We start from the raw sequence: 21,746 nt of genomic DNA, 5'->3' as shown, positions 1-21,746 counted from the left end.
CATTTCATGTTTTACAAGCATTGCATGACCTAGGTTTGAGCAGCTCACTGTTCAATCCTTTTCCTTGTGGGTGATGACAGCATCAGCCTTATCAGTATGCAAAACCATTCATATAACCACTACAACACCAGAGACCTTATGAAATTTAAAATCTTTATTTTGAACAAAAGTGAAATTACAAATAAATAATAGCCCCGATAGGCGATTCTTTTTAAAGTGCATCAGTAATAACCGCCACACGCTACATATGATGTCTGCTGCTCCACCTGGAGCTGCTCCACCTGGAGCCTCCCCATCATTTTGTCATGTAGAATGATGGTTTTGGCTGTTGTACAGGGAATGCATTGCAGATAATGATGGACAAGAGATTGAACACATATTATATGTCTGTACCGAGCACAAGTGGTTGGTCAGTTACCAGCACAGAGTGCTGCCGTGTAGTAGCAGTCTGAATAAACACAAGACACTGTCACAATAGATAAATCAAAAGATGCAGTGGTGTCTTTTGGGGCTGCTGTTGCCAAGAGAGGTTGTAAAAGAGTTTGTCACAGTTTATACGCTTTGCATATCTAAGCGTTTCTCTGTGTCTCCTCGGATGTGCATCCACTCCTGAATAGATTATAAAACACCTTGCCTCCTCTACACCTGTGACAGACTGGACAGCCCACCAAGAGGTCATTACCTCTGTCGAGGTTTAACTGCCCCCATGTGTCACTATACAGGACATGCTGCAGCTCACATCATACCCGCCTTCTTTTCGGGCACAGACGAAGGAGCCTCAAAGGGGGAGGCGCAGATCTCTGTCCTCCATTCTCTTCCTCCCTGTTTACTTTCCTTTTTCTGTAGCCACTCTGGACCACCTTCAATCACCTTGCCTGTCTCACACGGACGTGACAGTCCGGACCTTGGCTGACAGGGCCTGCTTGAAGCGCCTCTTCAGGTCTTGCATGTTGGGAGACTTAGGCCTGGGGAGGAGAGGTGAGCGTCTCTTCTCTGTACCACCACTTGCAGATGTTTGGGAGGAGAGGGAGGCAGGGGGTTGCTGCTTGGCCAGCTGGCAGCACAGTCTGTGGAATGCCCCGTGCACCTGGCTGTAGTCCTCGCTGGCAGATACCTCGTAGAAAGAGCAGCCCAGCGTTCCTGCCAGTGAGGGGCCCTGCTGGGTGTCCACCCGCCTTAGGTGCAGTAGGTCCGCCTTGTTGGCCAGCAGGATGACGGGGGGCACATTAGCACCTCCTGTCCGCACAATCATCTGGTGCAACTGGTCAATCAAGTCAAAGCTGCGGCGGTCTGTCACCGAATAGACCAGCACCACAGCATCTGCCCACTGGATGGAACAGGTCACATGGTCAGGGAGGGTGATGGCATTATCCGTCATCTGGGGGAGATAAGAGGCAGACTGAAGCACAGTCATACACTTGTACACTTACATTAATATTACCATTATAACCCACAAATTCTGCCCTACGCTCCCCAAACAAAATGCTAAAGCTGAATCCAGATCAGACTACACATTCCTTAACATTATGCAATTGGTCTCTTTTTAATGAATGGAATGCTGTCAAGGGCAGACGAGAGCTATAGGGTTACTCCTCCACCACTGAGTGAGTGAGGACAGAGGTGTAGGTGATTGAGGAGTCTGGACAGGAGTATCATTTACTCTGGCCTCAGACATCCATTTGTCTAAATGGGAAATTAGACAGCCAGACTGAATGACTCTAAGGGAAAAAAAAATATTTGCGGCTTTGGACCACTGCCCAGCCAAAGTACGTTTGGATGAGATGAACCTCTTACTAGCCACTATGCAGTCGATGTGTTGCTGAATTCTTATGTTGCGCATTTGTCAGAAGACTAGTTTGAAATCGATTATAAACCAATAAACAGCTATAATTTCCAGTTTAGGATTTTTTTTTCATAAAGGGGACAAAAAGAGAACCTACCTCCACTCCGGGAGTGTCCTGAACTTGGATGGCCACTTGCTCACCATCCACCTGGACTTCTCTTGAATACAGATTACCTACAGAATGCACAAAACATTTTGTTCAGGGTTTTTTTTCCCCACTCAAAACGGTCGTCGTAAAGAAACTGGCCCTCATTCATCAATCGTTCGAACGTGCAAATTTGTTCTTCCATACTGATCGGATTTTGTTAGCCCTGGACTTTGTCTCAGGGGCAGTGTAGAACCTGGGTAACCCCTGAATGTAGACACCAGTTGGCTAACACAGAGTCTTCGCAAGCCTGGGTGATGGCTCGTTACAATAGGTAGACAATAGATGTTAGGGGGAAGGACTTGCAAGTAGCCATCAGGCTTTGCTGCCGTCTGTCAGGCAAATTGAGAGCTAAAACATTCCATAGGTGTCGAAGAACAAACTTGTACATACGAACGATTGATGAATGAGGCCCTATGATTGTCTCGTTTGAGAGCTCCGTTTTATATAACTCACCCGCATTTCGTTCATAGTCTCCGATGAAGCGTCGTGTTAGAAATCTAACCACCAGCGCTGAAAGGGGAAAAGGACGACGTTTGAACGCACGACAAAAGACGACCACTTCACCACACTCGTCCATTTATGAACACATTACGCGTTATATTAACAATGTATACTTCGCCACATATTTGCGCATATTTTACAATCTCCCGGAAGCTCATCCAAACGGTGCGGTGGATAGACATGTACTAGCCTACATCGTGGACTTTGTTCGTCATTTTACCTGTTTTCCCAACTCCGCTGCCTCCTATCACCGCAATCTTGATGACCCGACCCGACGGGAACTCTGGCGTTGGGTACTCCGCGATGGTTGACATGTTCTGGATCAGGCGCATTTTGTCCGATTTGATTTTTCTCTCTCTCGCTCGCTCTTTGAGCAAGGAAAACGTTAAAAAAAATTATACTTGTCACGGCAAGCGTTTTGCAAAGTCCAAAGTTATCAGCTTCTTAAATAGAGGTCTTCAAACAGGGCGAAAGATGTTTCCGTAAGTTTGATTCGGACGCTTCGCCGGGTTTACTGGATAGAGGGGCAGCGAGAGGCTATATAAACGGCCACAGCACTGCTCGAATCTGATTGGCTGTCGGCGAGTTTGCCCCCCCCCCCCACATACGCACCAGTTCACGTGGATGTGCGAGTCCCATCACCAGTAAGAAACTTCTGCAACAGGTGGGTTTGTGTGGGCTGGATGATCAAGACAAAACACCCAACAGCTAAAAGAAGCTTTAGAGCAGTTTGGTGCTGGTAACTAGTTCAGATATTTGTTGTGACTCTAATATTTATAGAACTGATCTGCCTACCCATCCAAATTTCAAGGATTCAAAAGGTTTATTCGTCACATACTTCATGTACAAGTACAATGAGCAGTGCAATATTGCTTTTTTTGGCAACCTCCTAAATTGTGCAACAAGAAGAAATAGAAAAAAGTCAAGTCAATTTTATTTGTATTGCCCAATATCACAAAATACAAATTTGCCTCAAGGGGCTTTACAGCAACACAACATCCTGACCTCAGACCCTGGCATTGGATAAGGAACAACTCCCTAAAAAAAAAAAACTTTAACGGGGAGAAAAAATAGGAAGAAACCTCAGGGAGAGCAACACAGGAAGGATCTCTCTCTCTCAAGGTGGACAACATGCAATGGATGTTGTGTTTACACAATTTACAGAATACAACATTAAAAGAGGATAACAGAATTATAAAATTTATGAAAAATATGATGGGCAGTGCAAATAATATGCGCAAACAAGTGCAAATAATATATAATGTGCAAAAAGTCTTTATGAAGGAAAGTGTCAATGGCAAAGTGTCAGTGATTACAGTTCTTAATATGTGTACACAGTATACACAGTGTAAGTTCTTTATGTTATTATTGGTATTTGGTGTTAAGTGCCCTTATGGTCTGGGGAAAGAAACCTCTGAGTCTCTCTGTGTTGGGCTTGTGGCTGCGGAGGCATCTGCCCGACCTCAGCAACTGAAACAGTCTGTTATTTAGGTGATGGGGTTCCATAAGAATGCTTTTAGCCCTGGTCCTGCACCGCCTGGTATATACAAGTTCTGTAGGGGGGTGAGTGTGGTCCCGGTGGCAAATTTAGATCCCAATTTAGATTATTATGGAAATCATGCATTAGGGAATTCAAAATGCAGGCGACTTGTTTAACTTGGACAGAGCTAATCTATGGAAAAGCGAACAACTGAAGCAAAACGGGCTAATTGAAGAATCGTGAATACGTTATTGACAGTATACAACACCATCAAAATATTAGGCAAAAGCAAGCTATGGGATGTTTTACTTCTCTTGCACTTGCCATCAGTTGACATGAACCCTCCTTGGACAGTGAACAATGAAAGTCTCCAAACATCTCAAATGCTCACTCACTTATGGCTGATATCACTGATTATTATTACAGTAAAACTGTTCCTGATTTGCTGGCACACCTACTCTGTATAAGAGGTTATCATCTCTGCATTTTCTTCCTGATAATGGTTTTGAATCAAAACGAAAAGCTAGTGAACTCATTATGTCTCTTATTTTTTGGAGCAGCTCTTATTTGTACCTAAAAATCGGTGTGACTCCTGGTTGTGGAGCAACAAAAATTGTTTCAGTACAGTGTATGCCTCATAGCAGTGCATGTACCTGGGGATCTAGTAATACTTTGTTCCTTATGTTGATGAAATGTAGCCAGAACTTTTTGATGTATTCTGGACCCATCGTATTGGGTTACAGCTGGGAAGCTGCACAGACATGTCCCTAAGTAGTGTCTTCCACCCACGGGGGTTAATACTTGCTGTTGTACCGATGCAACCCCCCACCTCAGCAGACCTATCATGCAAACAATCAAAGAATGGATATGAAAGCACCAGTTCTCGACACCCTTCCGTTATTTACCTACCGCTGTCCTCACCAAAGCCCCCATTTTGTATTTTCAAATAAAATATCCAGCCGACGAAATGTTTTGAGAGTCTCTGATAGCTAAATGGCAACAGAGTCATAAGCCAGATTTGTTCCCCTGAAGCCCCAGATTTCCCCTGGAAATGTCAAAGAGGACCTGTCATAAGAATGAGTGGATGCCTGCCTTGGCTTCAATACTGTGCAAGTTCCTTTGTGGTTATAGAGGGTGAGGGTTGCAGAGGATAAAAAAAATATTTGTTGACATTACACATGCCAAATGGGTTCAGCTTCTGCTCCCAAGTAGCACACTCCTCCGGTTTAACCTCTCTAATGTCTTTGTCCCACTTTCTTTCCCTTTCCATCTCTCCCATCCCCCTTGACACCCCACCCCCACCCCTCCATCTTTCATCTGTGCTCATGTGTCTGCCTCCTGAGGTATTTTGGCAGCCAGTCTTTGTGTGATTATGGTCTGGTATGTATTTTTGATAAGAGCACTGATGACAGGCAGCTGCACTGAAATATGAAATTAATGCTCAGGATTCATCAGTAGACATTGCTGTTAAGTGTATGGCCCTATTCCCTGGCACACACATATATAGATAGTTTCAACATGACAACAACATAATCTAAATGGACAAAAGTTTATTTCCTGTTGCAGTGTTTGCTAATACAATAGCTGAAAGGAAATATAAACTAGGTTCCAAACTGTTCCCTACCAACAGGATTCCAGTGAAACCATATATATATATATATATATATATATAAAGAGAGAGAGAGAGAGAGCGTTTTTTTCTGAAACCGTCAATGGTGTTGAGTGCACACGAAACAGGCCTGTACTGCTATGCATTAACATCTTTTTTCCTGTATCCGTGTTGATATATATATATATATATATATATATATATATATATATATATATATATGTGTGTGTGTGTGTGTGTGTGTGTGTGTGTGTGTGTGTGTGTGTGTATGTGTGTGTGTGCGTGTGTTGTGTGTGTATGTATGTGTGTGTGTATGTAGTATGTCCAAAAGTATCGGGACATACCTCTTAATCATTGAATTCAGGTGTTTCATTCAAACCCATCGCCACAGGTGTATAAAATCAAGCAGCTCGCCATGCAGTCTGCATTTACAAACATTTGTGAAAGAATGGGTCATTCTGAAGAGCTCAGTGAATTCAAGCGTGGTACTGTCATTGGATGCCACCTTTCCAATAAGTCAGTTCATGAAATTTCTTCCCTGCTAGATATTCCACGGTCAACTGTAAGTGGTATTATTGAAAGTGGAAGCATTTAAGAACAACAGCAACTCAGCCACGAAGTGGCAGACCACGTAAAGTCACACAGTGGGGTCAATGAGTGCTGAGGCGCATAGTGTGTAAAAATCATCAATGCTCTGTTGACTCATTAACTGCAGAGTTCCAATCTTCCTCTGGCATTAACATCAGCACAAAAACTGTGTGCCGGGAGCTTCATGGAATGGGTTTCCATGGCCGAGCAGCTGCATTCAAGCCTTACATCACCAAGCACAATGCCAAGCGTCGGATGGAGTGGTATAACGCACGCTGCCACTGGACTCTGGAACAGTGGAAACATGTTCTGTGGAGTGACGAATCACACTTCTCTGTCTGGCAGTCTGATGGACGAGTCTGGGTTTGGCGGATGCCAGAAGAACGTTACCTGCCTGACTGCAATGTGCCAACTGTAAAGTTTGGTGGAGGAGGGATAATGGTATGGGGTTGTTTTTCAGGGGTTGGGCTAGGCCCCTTAGTTGCAGTGAAGGGAAATCTTAATGCTTCAGCAAGACATTTTGGACAATTCTATGCTTCCAATTTTGTAGGAACAGTTTGGGGAGGGCCCTTTTCTGTTCCAGCATGACTGTGCCCCAGTGCACAAAGCAAGGTCCATTAAGACATGGTTGGGTGAGTTTGGTGTGGAGGAACTTGACTGGCCCACACAGAGCCCTGACCTCAACCCCATCGAACACCTTTGGGATGAACCAGAACGGAGATTGCGAGCCAGATCTTCTCATCCAACATCAGCCAGCGCCTGACCTCACAAATGCTCTTCTGGATGAATAGGCAAAAATTCCCACAGATACACTCCAAAATCCTGTGGAAAGCCTTCCCAGAAGAGTGGAAGCTATTATAGCTGCAAAGGGGGGGACCAACTCCATATCAATGTCCATAGATTTAGAACGGGATGTCATAAAAGCTTCTGTAGGTGTAAATGGCCAGGTGTCCCAATACTTTTGTACACACACACACATATACTATATACACTGCTCAAAAAAATAAAGGGAACACCTAAAAACACAATATAGACCTCGATGAATGAAATATTTCAGCTGAAAATCTTTATTTATTAGACAGAGGAATGTGTTTAGAGCAAAATAACCTAAGAATGATCAATGGAAATCAAAATCATTAGCCCATTAAGGTCTGGATTCAGAATGATGCTCAAAATCAAAGTGGAAAATGAGAACATAGGCTGATCCAACTTCTGTGGAAATTCTTCAAGACGATTCAAAATGAGGCTCAGCAGTGTATGTGGCCTCCACGTGCCTGTATGCACTCCCTACAACGTCTGGGCATGCTCCTGATGAGACAACGGATGGTCTCCTGAGGGATCTCCTCCCAGACCTGGATCAGGGCATCAGTCAACTCCTGAACAGTCTGTGGTGCGACATCGCATTGGCGTATGGTACGAGACATGATGTCCCAGAGGTGCTCGATTGGATTCAGGTCTGGGGAACGTGCAGGCCAGTCCATAGCATCAATGCCCTCGACATACAGGAACTGCTGACACACTCTGACCACATGAGGACGAGCATTGTCATGCATGAGCAGGAACCCAGGGCCCACTGCACCAGCATATGGTCTGACAATGGGTCTGAGGATCTCATCCCGGTACCTAATGGCAGTCATGGTACCTCTGGCTAGCACGTAGAGGTCTGTGCGGCCCTCCAAGGATATGCCTCCCCAGACCATCACTGACCCACCGCCAAACCGGTCATGCTGGAGGATGTTGCAGGCAGCAGAACGTTCTCCACAGCATCTCCAGACTTTCTCACGTCTGTCACATGTGTTCAGTGTGAACCTGCTCTCATCTGTGAAGAGCACAGGGCGCCAATGGCGAATCTGCCAACCAAGATGTTCTCTGGCAAAGGTCAATCGGGCTGCATGGTGTTGGGCTGTGAGCACAGGCCCCAATTGTGGACATCGGGCCCTCATACCATCCTCATGCATTCTGTTTCTCACTGTTTGAGCAGAAACCTGCACATTAGTGGCCTGTTGAAGGTCATTTTGTAGGGCTCCGGCAGTGCTCCTCCTGTTCCTCCTTGCACAAAGGACCAGATAGCGGTCCTGCTGCGGGGTTGTTGTCCTCCTGCGGCCCCCTCCACATCTTCTGGTGTACTGGCCTGTCTCCTGGTACCTCCTCCATGCTCTGGACACTGTGCTGGGAGACACATCTTGCCACAGCACGCATTGATGTGCCATCCTGGATGAGCTGCACTACCTGAGCAACTTCTGTAGGTTGCAGATACCGCCTCATGCCACCTCTAGTGGTGAGGGCACTAGCAAAATGAAAAACTAACCAAAGATCGGCCAGAAAAGATGAGGACAGGCAAATGGTCTGTGGCCACCACCTACAAATCCATTCCTTTTATAGGGGTTGTCTTGCAAATTGTCTAATTTCCACCTGGTGGAAATTAGACAATTTACCAACAGGTGAAATTGATTCACAAATCAGTGTTGCTTCCTAACTGGACAGGTTGATATCTCAAAAGTGTGATTGACTTGGAGCTACATTGCATTGCTTATGTGTTCCCTTTATTTTTTTGAGCAGTGTATATAGAGAGAGAGAGAGAGTTTTTTTCCCCAGAAACCATCAATGGTGTAGATGAAAGTGCTCAACGAATGAGTGGAAATATATATATATATATATATATATATATATATATATATATATATATATATATATATATATATATATATATATGTGTGTGTGTGTGTGTGTGTGTGTGTGTGTGTGTGTGTGTGTGTGTGTATCATCATCATCAGGTCAAGTATCCTCAGATGATATATATATACTCACTCACCTTGCTGCATCACAGCCAGGCACACACATCCCATCCAGCCAAAATCCCAACATGATGGACCCTGGAATGGATGAGAGATTCACATACCTGTTAGTTGGATGGAATTTCATTGGTTGTGAAAAGGTTTTTGGTTTTTTTTGCAGAGTACTTCACATGTATGTTAAGATCATGCCCCCTTTGAATGATCTTGTGGGGCGAGAGAATTTGAAGCCCTTAGCCAAAGTTATCTTGTAACACCGTTTGGCGTGAAGGGTTTATTTAAACCTGCATCTAAACGGTGAGAGATAATTATGGGCACTCACTTGCGATGGTATATGGAGTGTTGTGTTATCACCACCGGCTCATTAACTTAATAAAGGGTGAACCATGTCCTGTCATTAGCTACATAATGGACACAAACGTCTGCAACACTGAGTCATTAACACCAGAAATTAAAGTCTCAGGTCATCTGCAGATGGTGTATGACTTGACTTAAACAGATAGTGATTATTAGATACATTGTTTGCATTGCGATAACGCATTTCACTTTGCCCTGCATGGCCATCAACAACGGAAGGCCTTATCCTAAAGCACATTAACTCAGCTGCACTTGAGGCCTTGCTGTGAATGAGCCCCACCGCATTCGTTGTTGGTGCACATTAAGCCAATGTGGCCTTTCCTTTCCCTGAGGGAAGACCGGAGGCTAATTAAAACACTTGCGAGTGATGGCAGACAAAAAAGACTGGAGACTAAACATGGGAGGCAGGACAACGGCACATAACAAGGGGTGATTTGAGGATCAGAGTGTCCCACAGGGGCGACAAAAGGTGGTTAGAGAGGGTAGAGTAGGGGTCTTTACATGGGGTCTGGACTTCTGTAGGGGCAGAATTGGGGGTATCCGTTGAGAACAGCAGAATATCAAGTTAAATCGGCGGTTGGCTGAGAGAGTGAGAGGTGGGTATGTTAACATGGGGGGGGGGGGTTGAGGGGTTCTTGGAAGGATGTCCTTGTTGACATTGAAATAAAGACAGATTTCCCGAGGTGAGATATGGAAGTGCCCCACCTTTTTACAGTTCAGCTGAGGAGAGGCATAAGGCTGTAACTCGCCCCCGGGGCCTCGGGCCACAATAGACAGAGAAACACTGGGTCGTTTGAAGCTTCCCTGCTGCCATCACTCTTGAGCATCGGTTGTATTAGGAGTAGCATAGATGTTTATCATTCCTATTGGCTTTCATTGTTTGCAATTGCAATTTTAATGAGCCATTTATTTGACAATGATCCCTTTCCTTCGACTTAATTTCTTTAATCTTGCAGTGACCTTTTCCACACCTTTGTGAATCCTCCAAAAAGGTCCTTCATCAACTAAAATCAGTCAAGTCTCCAATTATTACTTTTCAAAAGGAGGCGCAACATGTCTATATTAGTATGTGTAACAGCCTGATCTTTTTAGGCTGTTTTTTTTTTCACACGTCATCTAAAGCAATAATTGACCACTATTCATTTGCCATTTTTCTTGCAACATCCTTCTACAAATGGAAATAAGCAGCGATGGATCTATTCACATTGTCCATATCTCCGAATGCATCTACATTTCCAATGACCAATTGAAATTCTTTTGGCTTACTTGCAAAAAAAGTCAACTCTTGATCCATACGAAGGAAGAGAGCGTGTTTTTTCTTATTGCGATGTAAGCATTCCAGCATGTTTTGGCATTTGCATAGCTCTGCATGTCAACAGTGGCAGGGGGATTGGGGCAGTGGTTTACGGGGTTTGGGGGGGGGGTGCAAGGTGCTATGTTATGGCACTAAGTCTGAATGACAATGGCATACCCCTCTCTCAGGAATGCTAGCCCACAGCATTTACACTGAAGTTAGCCATCACTGAGTCCTTATGAAACACAATGGAAAATATTTACATTAGTATTCTACATCTCCCGTTCACGCTCCCGTTCCCTTGTTTACATTCCATGGTTGATCCCCGGCATAAGATTTGGTAATAATTGGCTTCCACTCTCACTTATGGGATGTTTGAGGATTAACGTGTGTGTGTGTGTGTGTGTGTGTGTGTGTGTGTGTGTGTGTGTGTGTGTGTGTGTGCATGCAAGAGAGTTAGACAGAAAAAAAAAGCAAAAGGCCTCATAGTCATGACAGAAGGTAAGGATGTTTTTGTTTCATGGTGCGTGTGTGACCGTGTGTATTTAAAGTAAGACTCTAAACACCAGGATTATCCTGTTTTCACTGATTGAGAAGCGCTGTTTTTTTTCTGCTCACGAGAAAAACTTGTGAGTGACAGAATGAAAAACAGAAAAATACAAAGGCTCCAGCAATCAGCCTTCAAGCTGCACATTAGAAAAGCTAATTTATCGTCTAAACATGCATTCAACAAGAATCTAATAACAACAAGAGAGGGGTTGTGAGGAGAAAACGACAACAAACCGAAGGTGAGAGAGTACTGCACACTCAGACACACTTCTCTGCACAGATCATGTTGGGACACAGGATTCAGGAGTTGTTATTTATGGGTTCTGGCTTCTGTCGATGGGCCTCGTTTAGCTGGTAACTCGGCCCTTCCCTGGGGCCCTGTCCGTCTCGCCTGCTTTACTGCCCAGTCGGAGAGGAGCTGGAGCTGCTGCTAGAGGAGACCTCGTCCCATACTAAGACCTTTATTGTCAAATACAGACAGCTTCCCGAGGGGCTGTCTCGAGGCCGGGTCTGCACTCACTGAACACTAGTGGCAATGGGTGCATATTAGCCAATAGAGCCAATAGAGGAGACTGAGTTTCGTCTCAGCTTTCTGAAGGCCCATGCTGAGTCCTGCTTCAATGTACCCAGGCTGTAAAACACCATAACAGAAAAGTACAATGAGTGTGTTCATTAACAGCATTAAAACTGGTGGCTCACTCACTTAGGTGCATATCATGTAGGCTCAGTCCTGATCACAGCATCTCGGTTTTGAACCTGGCCACAGGAACTTTGCAGCATGTGTTCACTGTCTATCTATCTACTGTCCTGTCAAATAAAGGCTGAAAATGCCAATGTTTATTCAGAAATTACATAAAACTGTAGGATGTGTCATATGGAAGGGATGCTCAGTCTTTCCATTTAGAGAAAGGGAAAGAGGCTTGAGTGGATTGAACTATAACTGTGTAGGTGATGCCACTATATAGCTCCTATAGACCCTGCTGTGGCTGTCATCATGACAGTTCACTGCATCCTCACAATGTTCTCATTTGAAGGCTACCAAAAGCGCGAAAGCCTAACAGTGAGTACTGCAAGGCTCTTGAATCTCAGAAATAACTTTGGAGCAGCCAACTGGTTTGCTGCTTTGCCCATGTTAGCAGGATGCAAATTACGGGGGTCTCTTGAGGAGCTAAGCATCCCTGAAATGTCCATACATGAGGGGGGGTGTTAAAATTGAATTGATGCATTTATTGTCATCCCTGTTTTTTATTAAGCCCACTGAAGCAAATTTGTAATTTGTGATAATGGGCTATACAAATAAAATTGACTTGACTATTATTGTGTTAGAGACAATTTCTCATGCCAAAATTAGGGCTACCTTGGAATGACTTGGTGTAATTCGCACCCTTCACAAAAGCATAGTTGCCATCAACTGACCTTTTTGGCTCACAGGAGCAACTTTTGAATGACAGAATGGAAGACAGGAAAACACCGTTTCAAAGGCTCCAGCAAACAGTTTTTCTGCCATCCGTGGCTCAAAGATTTAAGCTCTCTGTGCAAACTGACAGAAAGGCTTACTCCTGTCATTAACTGTCACAAGGAGAATAGGTCTGAAATTGGTGTGGATGAGGCACCTGTGAACACAATATGATCACAAAAATATGTCAGCACACACACAACAAATACAAAAAAATGCATTCAGCCTATATGTGAAGAAAAGAATAGGACACTGAAGAGGCAAACCATGTGTGTATTGTCCTCTCTCTCTCTCTCTCTCTCTCTCTCTCTCTCTCTCTCTCTCTCTCTCTCTCTCTCCCTCCCTCCCTCCATGTGTGTCTGACTGTCTGCCTGTCGTCTATCTATCTGTCGGTGAGTAAATCTATGGGTCTCAGCGCCTCCCAACCTCACATGAAAGACCTCTTTCAACATGCGGAGACACAGAGATGAGAGGAGCAGATTTTAAGACACAACACAGCGGTTCAAGGAGTCAGAATTTAACAACTTCCGAAATAAATGGGGAACCAATAGCACTGCGTCATAAATTTGGGAAATAACAACCGCTATTAGGTCACTTGGTTCGCTTTCAGTTGGCCAGCGTACAAAATATTCTGTATGCCGTCATGAGCACAGATAGAGCCGGAGACGTATGGCTCACCTTTATTAGCTCAGAAGCTCATCCAGCCACTGATGAACTATTTTTCTTCTCTCTTCTTCAGATGAGCTGTCTGGCTCAGAGGAGACTCCAAATGATATCAATCACTGTAGAGAGGGCAGAGCAGGGAGGTAAATTGCCTTTGCTGTGAGGCGCTGCCTTCACCGAGGAGAAATAATGTCTTCACCATGTTCATGAGATGCAAACTGAATCACTGATCCCAATCTGCCAGGGTTAGACTTCCATCTGGCGACCCTTGACTGACATTGACGTTTTCATGTGTCAGCCGGTCACTTCCTATTTTAAGCCGGCTGAGTGCAACGGTCTGTAATGCAGATGGTAGTGTAAGGTAGAACTTTCTGGAGGGTCATGATGTGATGGCTCACAAAACAGATTGTCACCATTTACTCTTCCCTTCTTCCCACTGAAAAATGATTAGATATGATACGATGAAGGTATGGCATGAAGTCTCCTTGTATCAAACAGCTTCATTCTAGTGAGATCATGGCTGTGGCCACCAAGTGTGAGTTCACTGTGACAGGAAGCTTGCAAGCCCTGGTGCTCTCTCCACATATGGACAGCCTCATGGGTGGGCAGAAAGAGTTCCTTCAGCATGCCCTTTGTATAAATATATTCCGAAGTATTAGACCACTGCATGTACACTTGCATAGAAACACGCACCCACACAGCCACACGCACTTAGGCGTACAGTGACTACACAGGAAATGTGTAAAGGTATTAGTGGCATGTCAAATTGAAATTTCTCATTCAACATAGCAACATCTGTGGATGATTCAGAGGCAGGAGGAGTTGAGACTGTCCAGGTTCTCAAGGTCTTTCCTTCTGGCAGTGAATATCCTTTCATGAGAGAGAAAAGAGCAAGAGCGAGACAGAGAGAGATGGGTTGAAGACAGGGACTGTGTTTTTTCTGTCTCCGCCAATGTCAGCGGAAGTGCAAAGAGTTATGCTGGTAGGAGGCAGCAAATTAAAACCTCAATGTGCGTCTCTCCCACTTTCTGTGAGTATGTCGTGCGTAAGTAGCTGAGACACCTGCATGGAATCACATGGCATCATTATGACCTCATGAGAACTACTTATTCTTTTATTCATTATCGACTTTGACAAAAAAAGTAATGAATATTTTAATGGTTTTACCACCAAGTAAAAAAAGTTCGTTTCATTTAGTGTGTGTGTTGCGTTGTGTCACCATCCATGGAGGTTCCTGCCTCTGCATCACTATGGTCTCTTACCTCATCACAGGCGGTAAATGGATATCATCAAGCATGTACCATTTCCACTGCCCCCCTCCCCTTCTCCAAAGCACATTCTCAGCAACACCAATTAGATTTGCTGCACAGAGGAGGCACGGTGTAACAGAGCCATTAGGATAGCGCAGAGCGAGGACAGGAAAACAACTCAGCGAAATCTCCCGAGGGCAATAATGGAGGATGCACGTCAGAGTCCTCTGTACTCTTGGAGAGAATTGGTGCCTAGGACTCATGAATAGAGGGAAGAAGTGTCAGACATCCTGAGAGAAAGTTGTGTCACCCACCCAGTCCCACCCCCTGTCCCAGCCCAACCTCCCTAAACCACTAAACACATACTGTTGAAAATGTCCCTCTTCATCCCTCGCACAGCACAGATACAGGGGTCTTGCCATGACCCTCAAAAAGTTTGAAAGTATATCAATGTTTTTAGTGTGTCTACTACTCAATTTTAAAATGTCTACTTCTGTATCATCTGGTCTTGGGAAGTCGTTTCAGTGAACTCTCTTTGCAGATCAGACTTTGACTAGTTTACAGTGTTATCAAGAAGAAATAAATCTTCTATGAAGCTGATTTTACTCTAGCCTCCCAACTTCACTCTGGTCCTTTGTAGTTCATTTGGCAGCATAGGCCTTAAGCAAGGTATGGCGCTAATCAGTAGCGAACCATGGGGTCTGGCAGTGGGCCTTCAACGGCGCAATGATATTGTAATCAGACAAATTTTGAGGGTATTCTTTAATATGTGAACAGCTCCGACACACAGCTCTAACACACACACAAAGTGCCCCCATCGCAGCACCACAGGTGAAAACCTCCGACACACACACACACACACACACACACACACACACACACACACACACACACACACACACACACACACACACACACACACACACACACACACACACCGCCAGTAATTCAGTGCCTCAAGATCCACCAAAATCAAATCCACTGGATATTAAATAGCCTTTGTCTCTCTCCATACTTGGAAAACAATGAAAATGCACATGACATGGCCTCCGCTTCTGACCTACAACATCACCATGGACAGTGCTAGCACGCAGCATCATACAACCTCTTCTTTACAAACTGACCAGACCAAGTCAAAGCAATTCATGAGCAACGAATAGGAATAATGATAAAATCAACCTTCACATGCAGAATATGCCATGAGCAATGTCACAATACAATCATATGCAAAATATGCCAAAACTTACGCCATAATATTGAGTATAGTAGGCCTAACATTACATGAGCAAAGTGAGGTATTAACCAGCTATGAAGTGCCATCACAATATGTAAAATGAATATGCCAGCTTTGATTTTGAGTAAAATAAAATTAGGCAGCTTACCTTATTAGGCTACTTGAATATAAAGTCCATCCGTCGGTCCTTCTTTGTGATGTGGGCAATGGCAGCATCATGCAGTTTGTCCTTGGATTTAAGTTCCATCAGAATGCCTTTTTCTATGGACATCAGTGCCAAAGCTCCCAGTCTCTCCTGTCCCGTTGTGTTTCTGGTGTGCATCTTGATGCGCCTCAGGGCCAAGAAAGACCGCTGAACTGAAGAGGTGGATACGGGGATGGTCAACACCAGACAGGTGAGGTGAAGAAGCATAGGCGAGACAAGAGCGAGAGTTGGCCTTCCATTTCCAATCACTTGATGGTTTTCCCCGAAAGCATGTCTTGAGAAGGATAATGCTAACGAGCTAGCTATAACGTCGCTCTCGTCTCCTCCTGTAGCCATGCTTCATCTTTAACTTCTTTCTCTAACTAAACGAAACTTCATCGCACTCATCTGATACACAGACTAACGTTAGTGATGTGCGGTTCGATTGCTTTAAGTGAACCAGTAGATTTGGATCACCAATGTGCAAGAGTCAATCAATCACAAGTAATGACTCCTCAGCAACCGCAAATCATTCTTTTATATGAGTGAGCCCGCATCTGGATAGGTCTGGACTTGTAGAAGTCCTAGGGCGATTATTTTTTGTCCCACCCACTAGAACAGCAAAATATGATTGGTTGATTCAACTGTCACTTTCTAAATAAACACACAAGCACAAGGACTTCTAGCAGTCCTAACCAATGAGGGAGCCAGTCAGCTAACCCTTTCTCTGCCGAGAGACAACAACAAAATCTGACTGGATAACTCAATCCGCCCACCTGCCCACCCGCCAGCCCAACCGAACGAGTGTATTAGAGGGACAGCTCAGGTTGGACGGTTTGGAGACAAAGCAAGAGAGGCAAGTTTGAGATGGCTTGGACATGTGTGGAGGAGATGCTGGGTATATTGGGAGCAGGATGCTGAATATGGAGCTGCCAGGGAAGAAGAAAAGAGGAAGGCCAAACAGGTTTATGAATGTGGTGAGGGAGGACATGCAGGTGACAGAGGAAGATGCAAAGGACAGGAAGAAATGGAAAAGGATGATCCGCTGTGGTGACCCCTAACAGGAGCAGCCGAAAGTAGTAGTACATATATATATAGTATCAGCAATATATCCTGTTAGTGATTTTACACAAGATTTAAATTTGAAGTGGATCCTTGCATCTCTTGTTCTTCAGAAGCTTAAACTATTGGCCATCTTTTTTTTTAGTGCTCATATACTGATTTGTTTTGTTCTGATATTCATATCTGCATGTCTTTAAAACTGAATAACATACCTTCTTTTACATATAGTGGCATTACTTCTTTGATGGTCAATTTGGATGCAAAAAATTTCAGACCTTATTAATCTCATCTCATCTTATCTCATCTCATCTTCAGCCGCTTTTCCAGGGTCAGGTCGTGGTGGCAGCAAGCTAAGTAGGGCACTCCAGATGTCCCTCTCCCCAGCAATGCCCTCCAGCTCCTGTGGGGGATCCCAAGGCGTTCCCAGGCCAGATTGGACATGTAGTCCCCCCAGCGAGTTCTGGGTCTACCCCGGGGTCTCCTCCCAGTTGGCCGTGCCCGGTAAACCTCCATAGGAAGACACCCAGGAGGCATCCTAATCAGATGCCCGAACCACCTCAAATGGCTCCTTTCAATGCGAAGGAGCAACAGCTCTACTCCAAGCTCCCTTCGGATGTCCGAGCTCCTCACCCTATCTCTAAGGCTGAGCCCAGACACCCTACGGAGGAAACTAATTTCAGCCGCTTGTATCCATGATCTCACCAACCCAGCCACTGAGGATGCACAAGCCAGTGCATCCTTAGTGCCGGTCCCAAGCCCGGACAAATGGGGAGGGTTGCGTCAGGAAGGGCATCCGGCGTAAAATCTTTGCCAAATCAAATATGCGGATCATAAATAAGACTTACATACCGGATCGGTCGAGGCCCGGGTTACCAACGACCGCCACCGGTACTGTTAACCAGCAGGGTGTCGGTGGAAACTATGCTACTGTTGGGCGAAGGAGAAGGAGAGGGGGAAAGCATGTCCAGAGGCAGCTAGAGAGGAGGAAGGGTAGGCATGTGGAGGTGAGAGTTGGAACTTTGAATGTTGGCACTATGACTGGTAAAGGGAGAGAGCTGGCTGACATGATGGAAAGAAGAAAGGTAGGCATACTGTGTGTGCAAGAGACCAGGTGGAAGGGGAGTAAGGCCAGGAGTATCGGAGGTGGGTTCAAACTCTTCTACCATGGTGTGAATGGGAGGAGTAATGGGGTAGGGGTAATTCTGAAGGAAGAGTATGTCAAGAGCGTGCTGGAGGTGAAGAGAGTGTCAGACAGAGTGATGAGTATGAAGCTGGAAATTGAAGGTTTATTGCTGAATGTTATCAGCGCATATGCCCCGCAAGTTGGGTGTGAGATGGATGAAAAAGAAGAATTCTGGAATGAGTTGGACGACATGGTGGAGAGGGTACCCAAGGAGGAGAGAGTGGTGATTGGAGCGGACTTCAATGGACATGTTGGTGAAGGGAACAGAGGTGATGAGGAGGTGATGGGAAGGTATGGAGTCAAGAAGAGAAATGTGGAAGGACAGATGGTGGTCGATTTTGCGAAAAGGATGGAAATGGCTGTGGTGAATACATATTTCAAGAAGAGGGAGGAACACAGGGTGACGTACAAGAGTGGAGGAAAGTGCACACAGGTGGACTATATCTTATGTAGAAGGCGCCATCTAAAAGGGATTGGAGACTGCAAGGTGGTGACAGGGTAGAGCGTAGCTAGGCAGCATCGGATGGTGGTCTGTAGGATGACTTTGGAGACCAAGAAGAGGAAGCGAGTGAAGACACAGCCGAAGATCAAATGGTGGAAGTTGAAGAAGGAAGACTGTTGTGTGGAGTTCAGGCAGGAGTTAAGACAGGCACTGGGTGGTAGTGAAGAGTTGCCAGATGGCTGGAAAACCACTGCAGAAATAGTGAGGGAGACAGCTAGGAAGGTACTTGGTGTGTCATCAGGACAGAGGAAGGAAGACAAGGAGACTTGGTGGTGGAATGAGGAAGTACAGCAAATTATACAGAGGAAAAGGTTGGCAAAGAAGAAGTGGGATAGTCAGAGAGATGAAGAAAGTAGACAGGAGTACAAGGAGATGCAGCGTAAAGCAAAGAGAGAGGTGGCAAAGGCAAAGGAAAAGGCGTATGGTGAGTTGTATGACAGATTAGACACTAAGGAAGGAGAAAAGGACTTGTACCGATTGGCTAGACAGAGGGACCAAGCTGCAAAGGATGTGCAGCAAGTTAGGGCGATCAAGGATAGAGATGGAAATGTGCTGACAAGCGAGGAGAGTGTGCTAAGAAGGTGGAAGAAATACTTTGAGGGGCTGATGAATGAAGAAAATGAGAGAGAGAGAAGGTTGGATGATGTAGGGATAGTGAATCAAGAAGTTCAGCGGATTAGCAAGGAGGAAGTGAGGGCAGCTATGAAGAGGATGAAGAATGGAAAGGCAGTTGGTCCTGATGACATACCTGTGGAGGCATGGAGATGTTTAGGAGAGATGGCAGTAGAGTTTTTAACTAGAGTGTTTAACACAATCCTGGAAAGTGAGAGGATGCCTGAGGAGTGGAGAAGAAGCATACTGGTACCGATTTTCAAGAACAAGGGCGATGTGCAGAACTGTAACAACTACAGAGGTATAAAGTTGATCAGCCACAGCATGAAGATTTGGGAAAGAGTAATAGAAGCTAGGTTAAGAGGAGAGGTGACGATCAGCGAGCAGCAGTATGGTTTCATGCCACGAAAGAGCACCACAGATGCGATGTTTGCTTTGAGAATGTTGATTGAGAAGTATAGAGAAGGCCAGAAAGAGTTGCATTGTGTCTTTGTAGATTTAGAGAAAGCTTATGACAGAGTGCCGAGAGAGGAGGTGTGGTATTGTATGAGGAAGTCAGGAGTTGCAGAGAAGTATGTAGGAGTGGTGCAGGATACATATGAGGGAAGTGTGACAATGGTGAGGTGTGCGGTTGGAATGACAGATGGGTTCAAGGTGGAGGTGGGATTACATCAAGGATCGGCTCTTAGCCCTTTCTTGTTTGCAATGGTGATGGACAGGTTGACGGACAAGATCAGGCAGGAGTTTCCATGGACGATGATGTTCGCGGATGACATAGTGATCTGTAGCGAGAGTAGGGTGCAGGTTGAGGAGAGCCTGGAGAAGTGGAGGTATGCACTGGAGAGAAGAGGAATGAAAGTCAGTAGGAACAAGATGGAATACCTATGCATGAATGAGAGAGAGGACAGTGGAATGGTCAGGATGCAAGGAGTGGAGGTGACAAAGGCATTTGAGTTTAAATACTTGGGGTCAACTGTCCAAAGTAACGGGGAGTGCAGTAGAGAGGTGAAAAAGAAAGTGCAGGCAGGTTGGAGTGGGTGGAGAAGTGTGTCAGGAGTGATTTGCGACAGAAGGGTATCAGCAAGAGTTAAAGGGAAAGTTTACAAGATGGTTGTGAGACCAGCTATGTTATATGGTTTGGAGACAGTGGCACTGACGAAAAGACAGGAGGCGGAGCTGGAGGTGGCAGAGTTGAAGATGCTAAGATTTTCACTGGGAGTAACGAAGAAGGACAGGATTAGGAACGATTATATTAGAGGGACCGCTCAGGTTGGACGGTTTGGAGACAAAGCAAGAGAGGCAAGATTGAGATGGCTTGGACATGTGTGGAGGAGAGATGCTGAGTATATTGGGAGAAGGATGCTGAATATGGAGCTGCCAGGGAAGAGGAGAAGAGGAAGGCCAAAGAGGAGGTTTATGGATGTGGTGAGGGAAGACATGCAGGTGGCTGGTGTGACAGAGGAAGACGCAGAAGACAGGAAGAAATGGAAACGGATGATCCGCTGTGGCGACCCCTAACGGGAGCAGCCGAAAGTAGTAGTAGTAGTAGTATCCATGATCTCACCCTTTTGGTCACTACACAGAGCTCATGTCCATAGGTGAGGATTGGAACAAAGATTGACTGGTAAATTGAGAGCTTTGCTTCCCGGCTCAGATCCTCCTTCACCGCAATGGTCCGGTACAATGTCCGCATTACTACTGATGCTGCACCAATCCACCTGTCAATCTCCCACTCCATCCTACCCTCGCTCGTGAACAAGACCCCGAGATACTTTAATCCTTCACTTGAGGCAACAACTCATCCCCAAACCAGAGAGAACAATCCACCATTTTCCGGTAGAGAACTATGGCCTCAGACTTGGATGTGCTGACTCCCATCCCAGCCATTTCACACTCAGCTGCAAACCGCCCCAGTACGGGCTGGAGGTCGCGTTCTGGTGAAGCCAACAAAACCACATCATCTGCAAAGAGCAGAGATGCAATTCTGAGGTTCCCAAAATGGACACACTCCTCACCTTGGCTGTGCCTTGAGATCCTGTCCATGAATATCACAAACAGAATCGGAGACAAGGGACAACCTTGGCGGAGTCTGACACCCACCGAAAACGGGTTTGACTTTGTGCCAAGAATGCGGACACAGCTCTCACTTTGGTTATACAAGGACCGGATGGCTTGTAGCAACTGTCCCGGTACCCCATACTCCCGCAGTACCCCACACAGAGTACCCCGGGGTACACGGTCGTAAGCCTTCTCCAAGTTCACAAAACACATGTAGACTGGCTGGTCAAACTCCCATGCCCCCCTCAGCACTTCCACAAGGGTAAAGAGTTTGTCCACTGTTCCACGGCCAGGACGGAATCCGAATTGTTCCTCCTGGATCTGAGGTTCAACAATCGGTCGGAGCCTCCTTTTGAGCACCCTAGAGTAGACTTTCCCAGG

The 21,746-nt window shown here is 45.4% G+C and overlaps 1 protein-coding gene across 2 annotated transcripts; it reads right to left on the bottom strand.

The window, feature by feature from the left end:
- Nucleotides 1–140: 140 nt before the first annotated feature.
- rasl11b (RAS-like, family 11, member B) lies at nt 141–3,014 on the bottom strand. Of its 2 annotated transcripts, XM_056276074.1 has the most exons (4): nt 2,713–3,014; nt 2,445–2,501; nt 1,941–2,017; nt 141–1,378 (listed from the first exon to the last, which is right to left on the bottom strand). In XM_056276074.1, exons 1-4 carry the CDS (start codon nt 2,822–2,824, stop codon nt 881–883), a joined length of 744 nt encoding a protein of 247 aa, XP_056132049.1. In that variant the 5' UTR covers nt 2,825–3,014; the 3' UTR covers nt 141–880. The 2 variants fall into 2 exon arrangements, with proteins under 2 accessions (XP_056132049.1, XP_056132050.1); XM_056276075.1 differs by lacking the exon at nt 2,445–2,501.
- Between the last annotated feature and the right edge of the window lie 18,732 nt (nt 3,015–21,746).

This window comes from Lampris incognitus, chromosome 3, assembly GCF_029633865.1.
Source record: "Lampris incognitus isolate fLamInc1 chromosome 3, fLamInc1.hap2, whole genome shotgun sequence".
NCBI lineage: Eukaryota > Metazoa > Chordata > Actinopteri > Lampriformes > Lampridae > Lampris > Lampris incognitus.
Note: the sequence above shows the minus strand (reverse complement) of the source record. Positions and strands in the feature narration are given on the sequence as shown.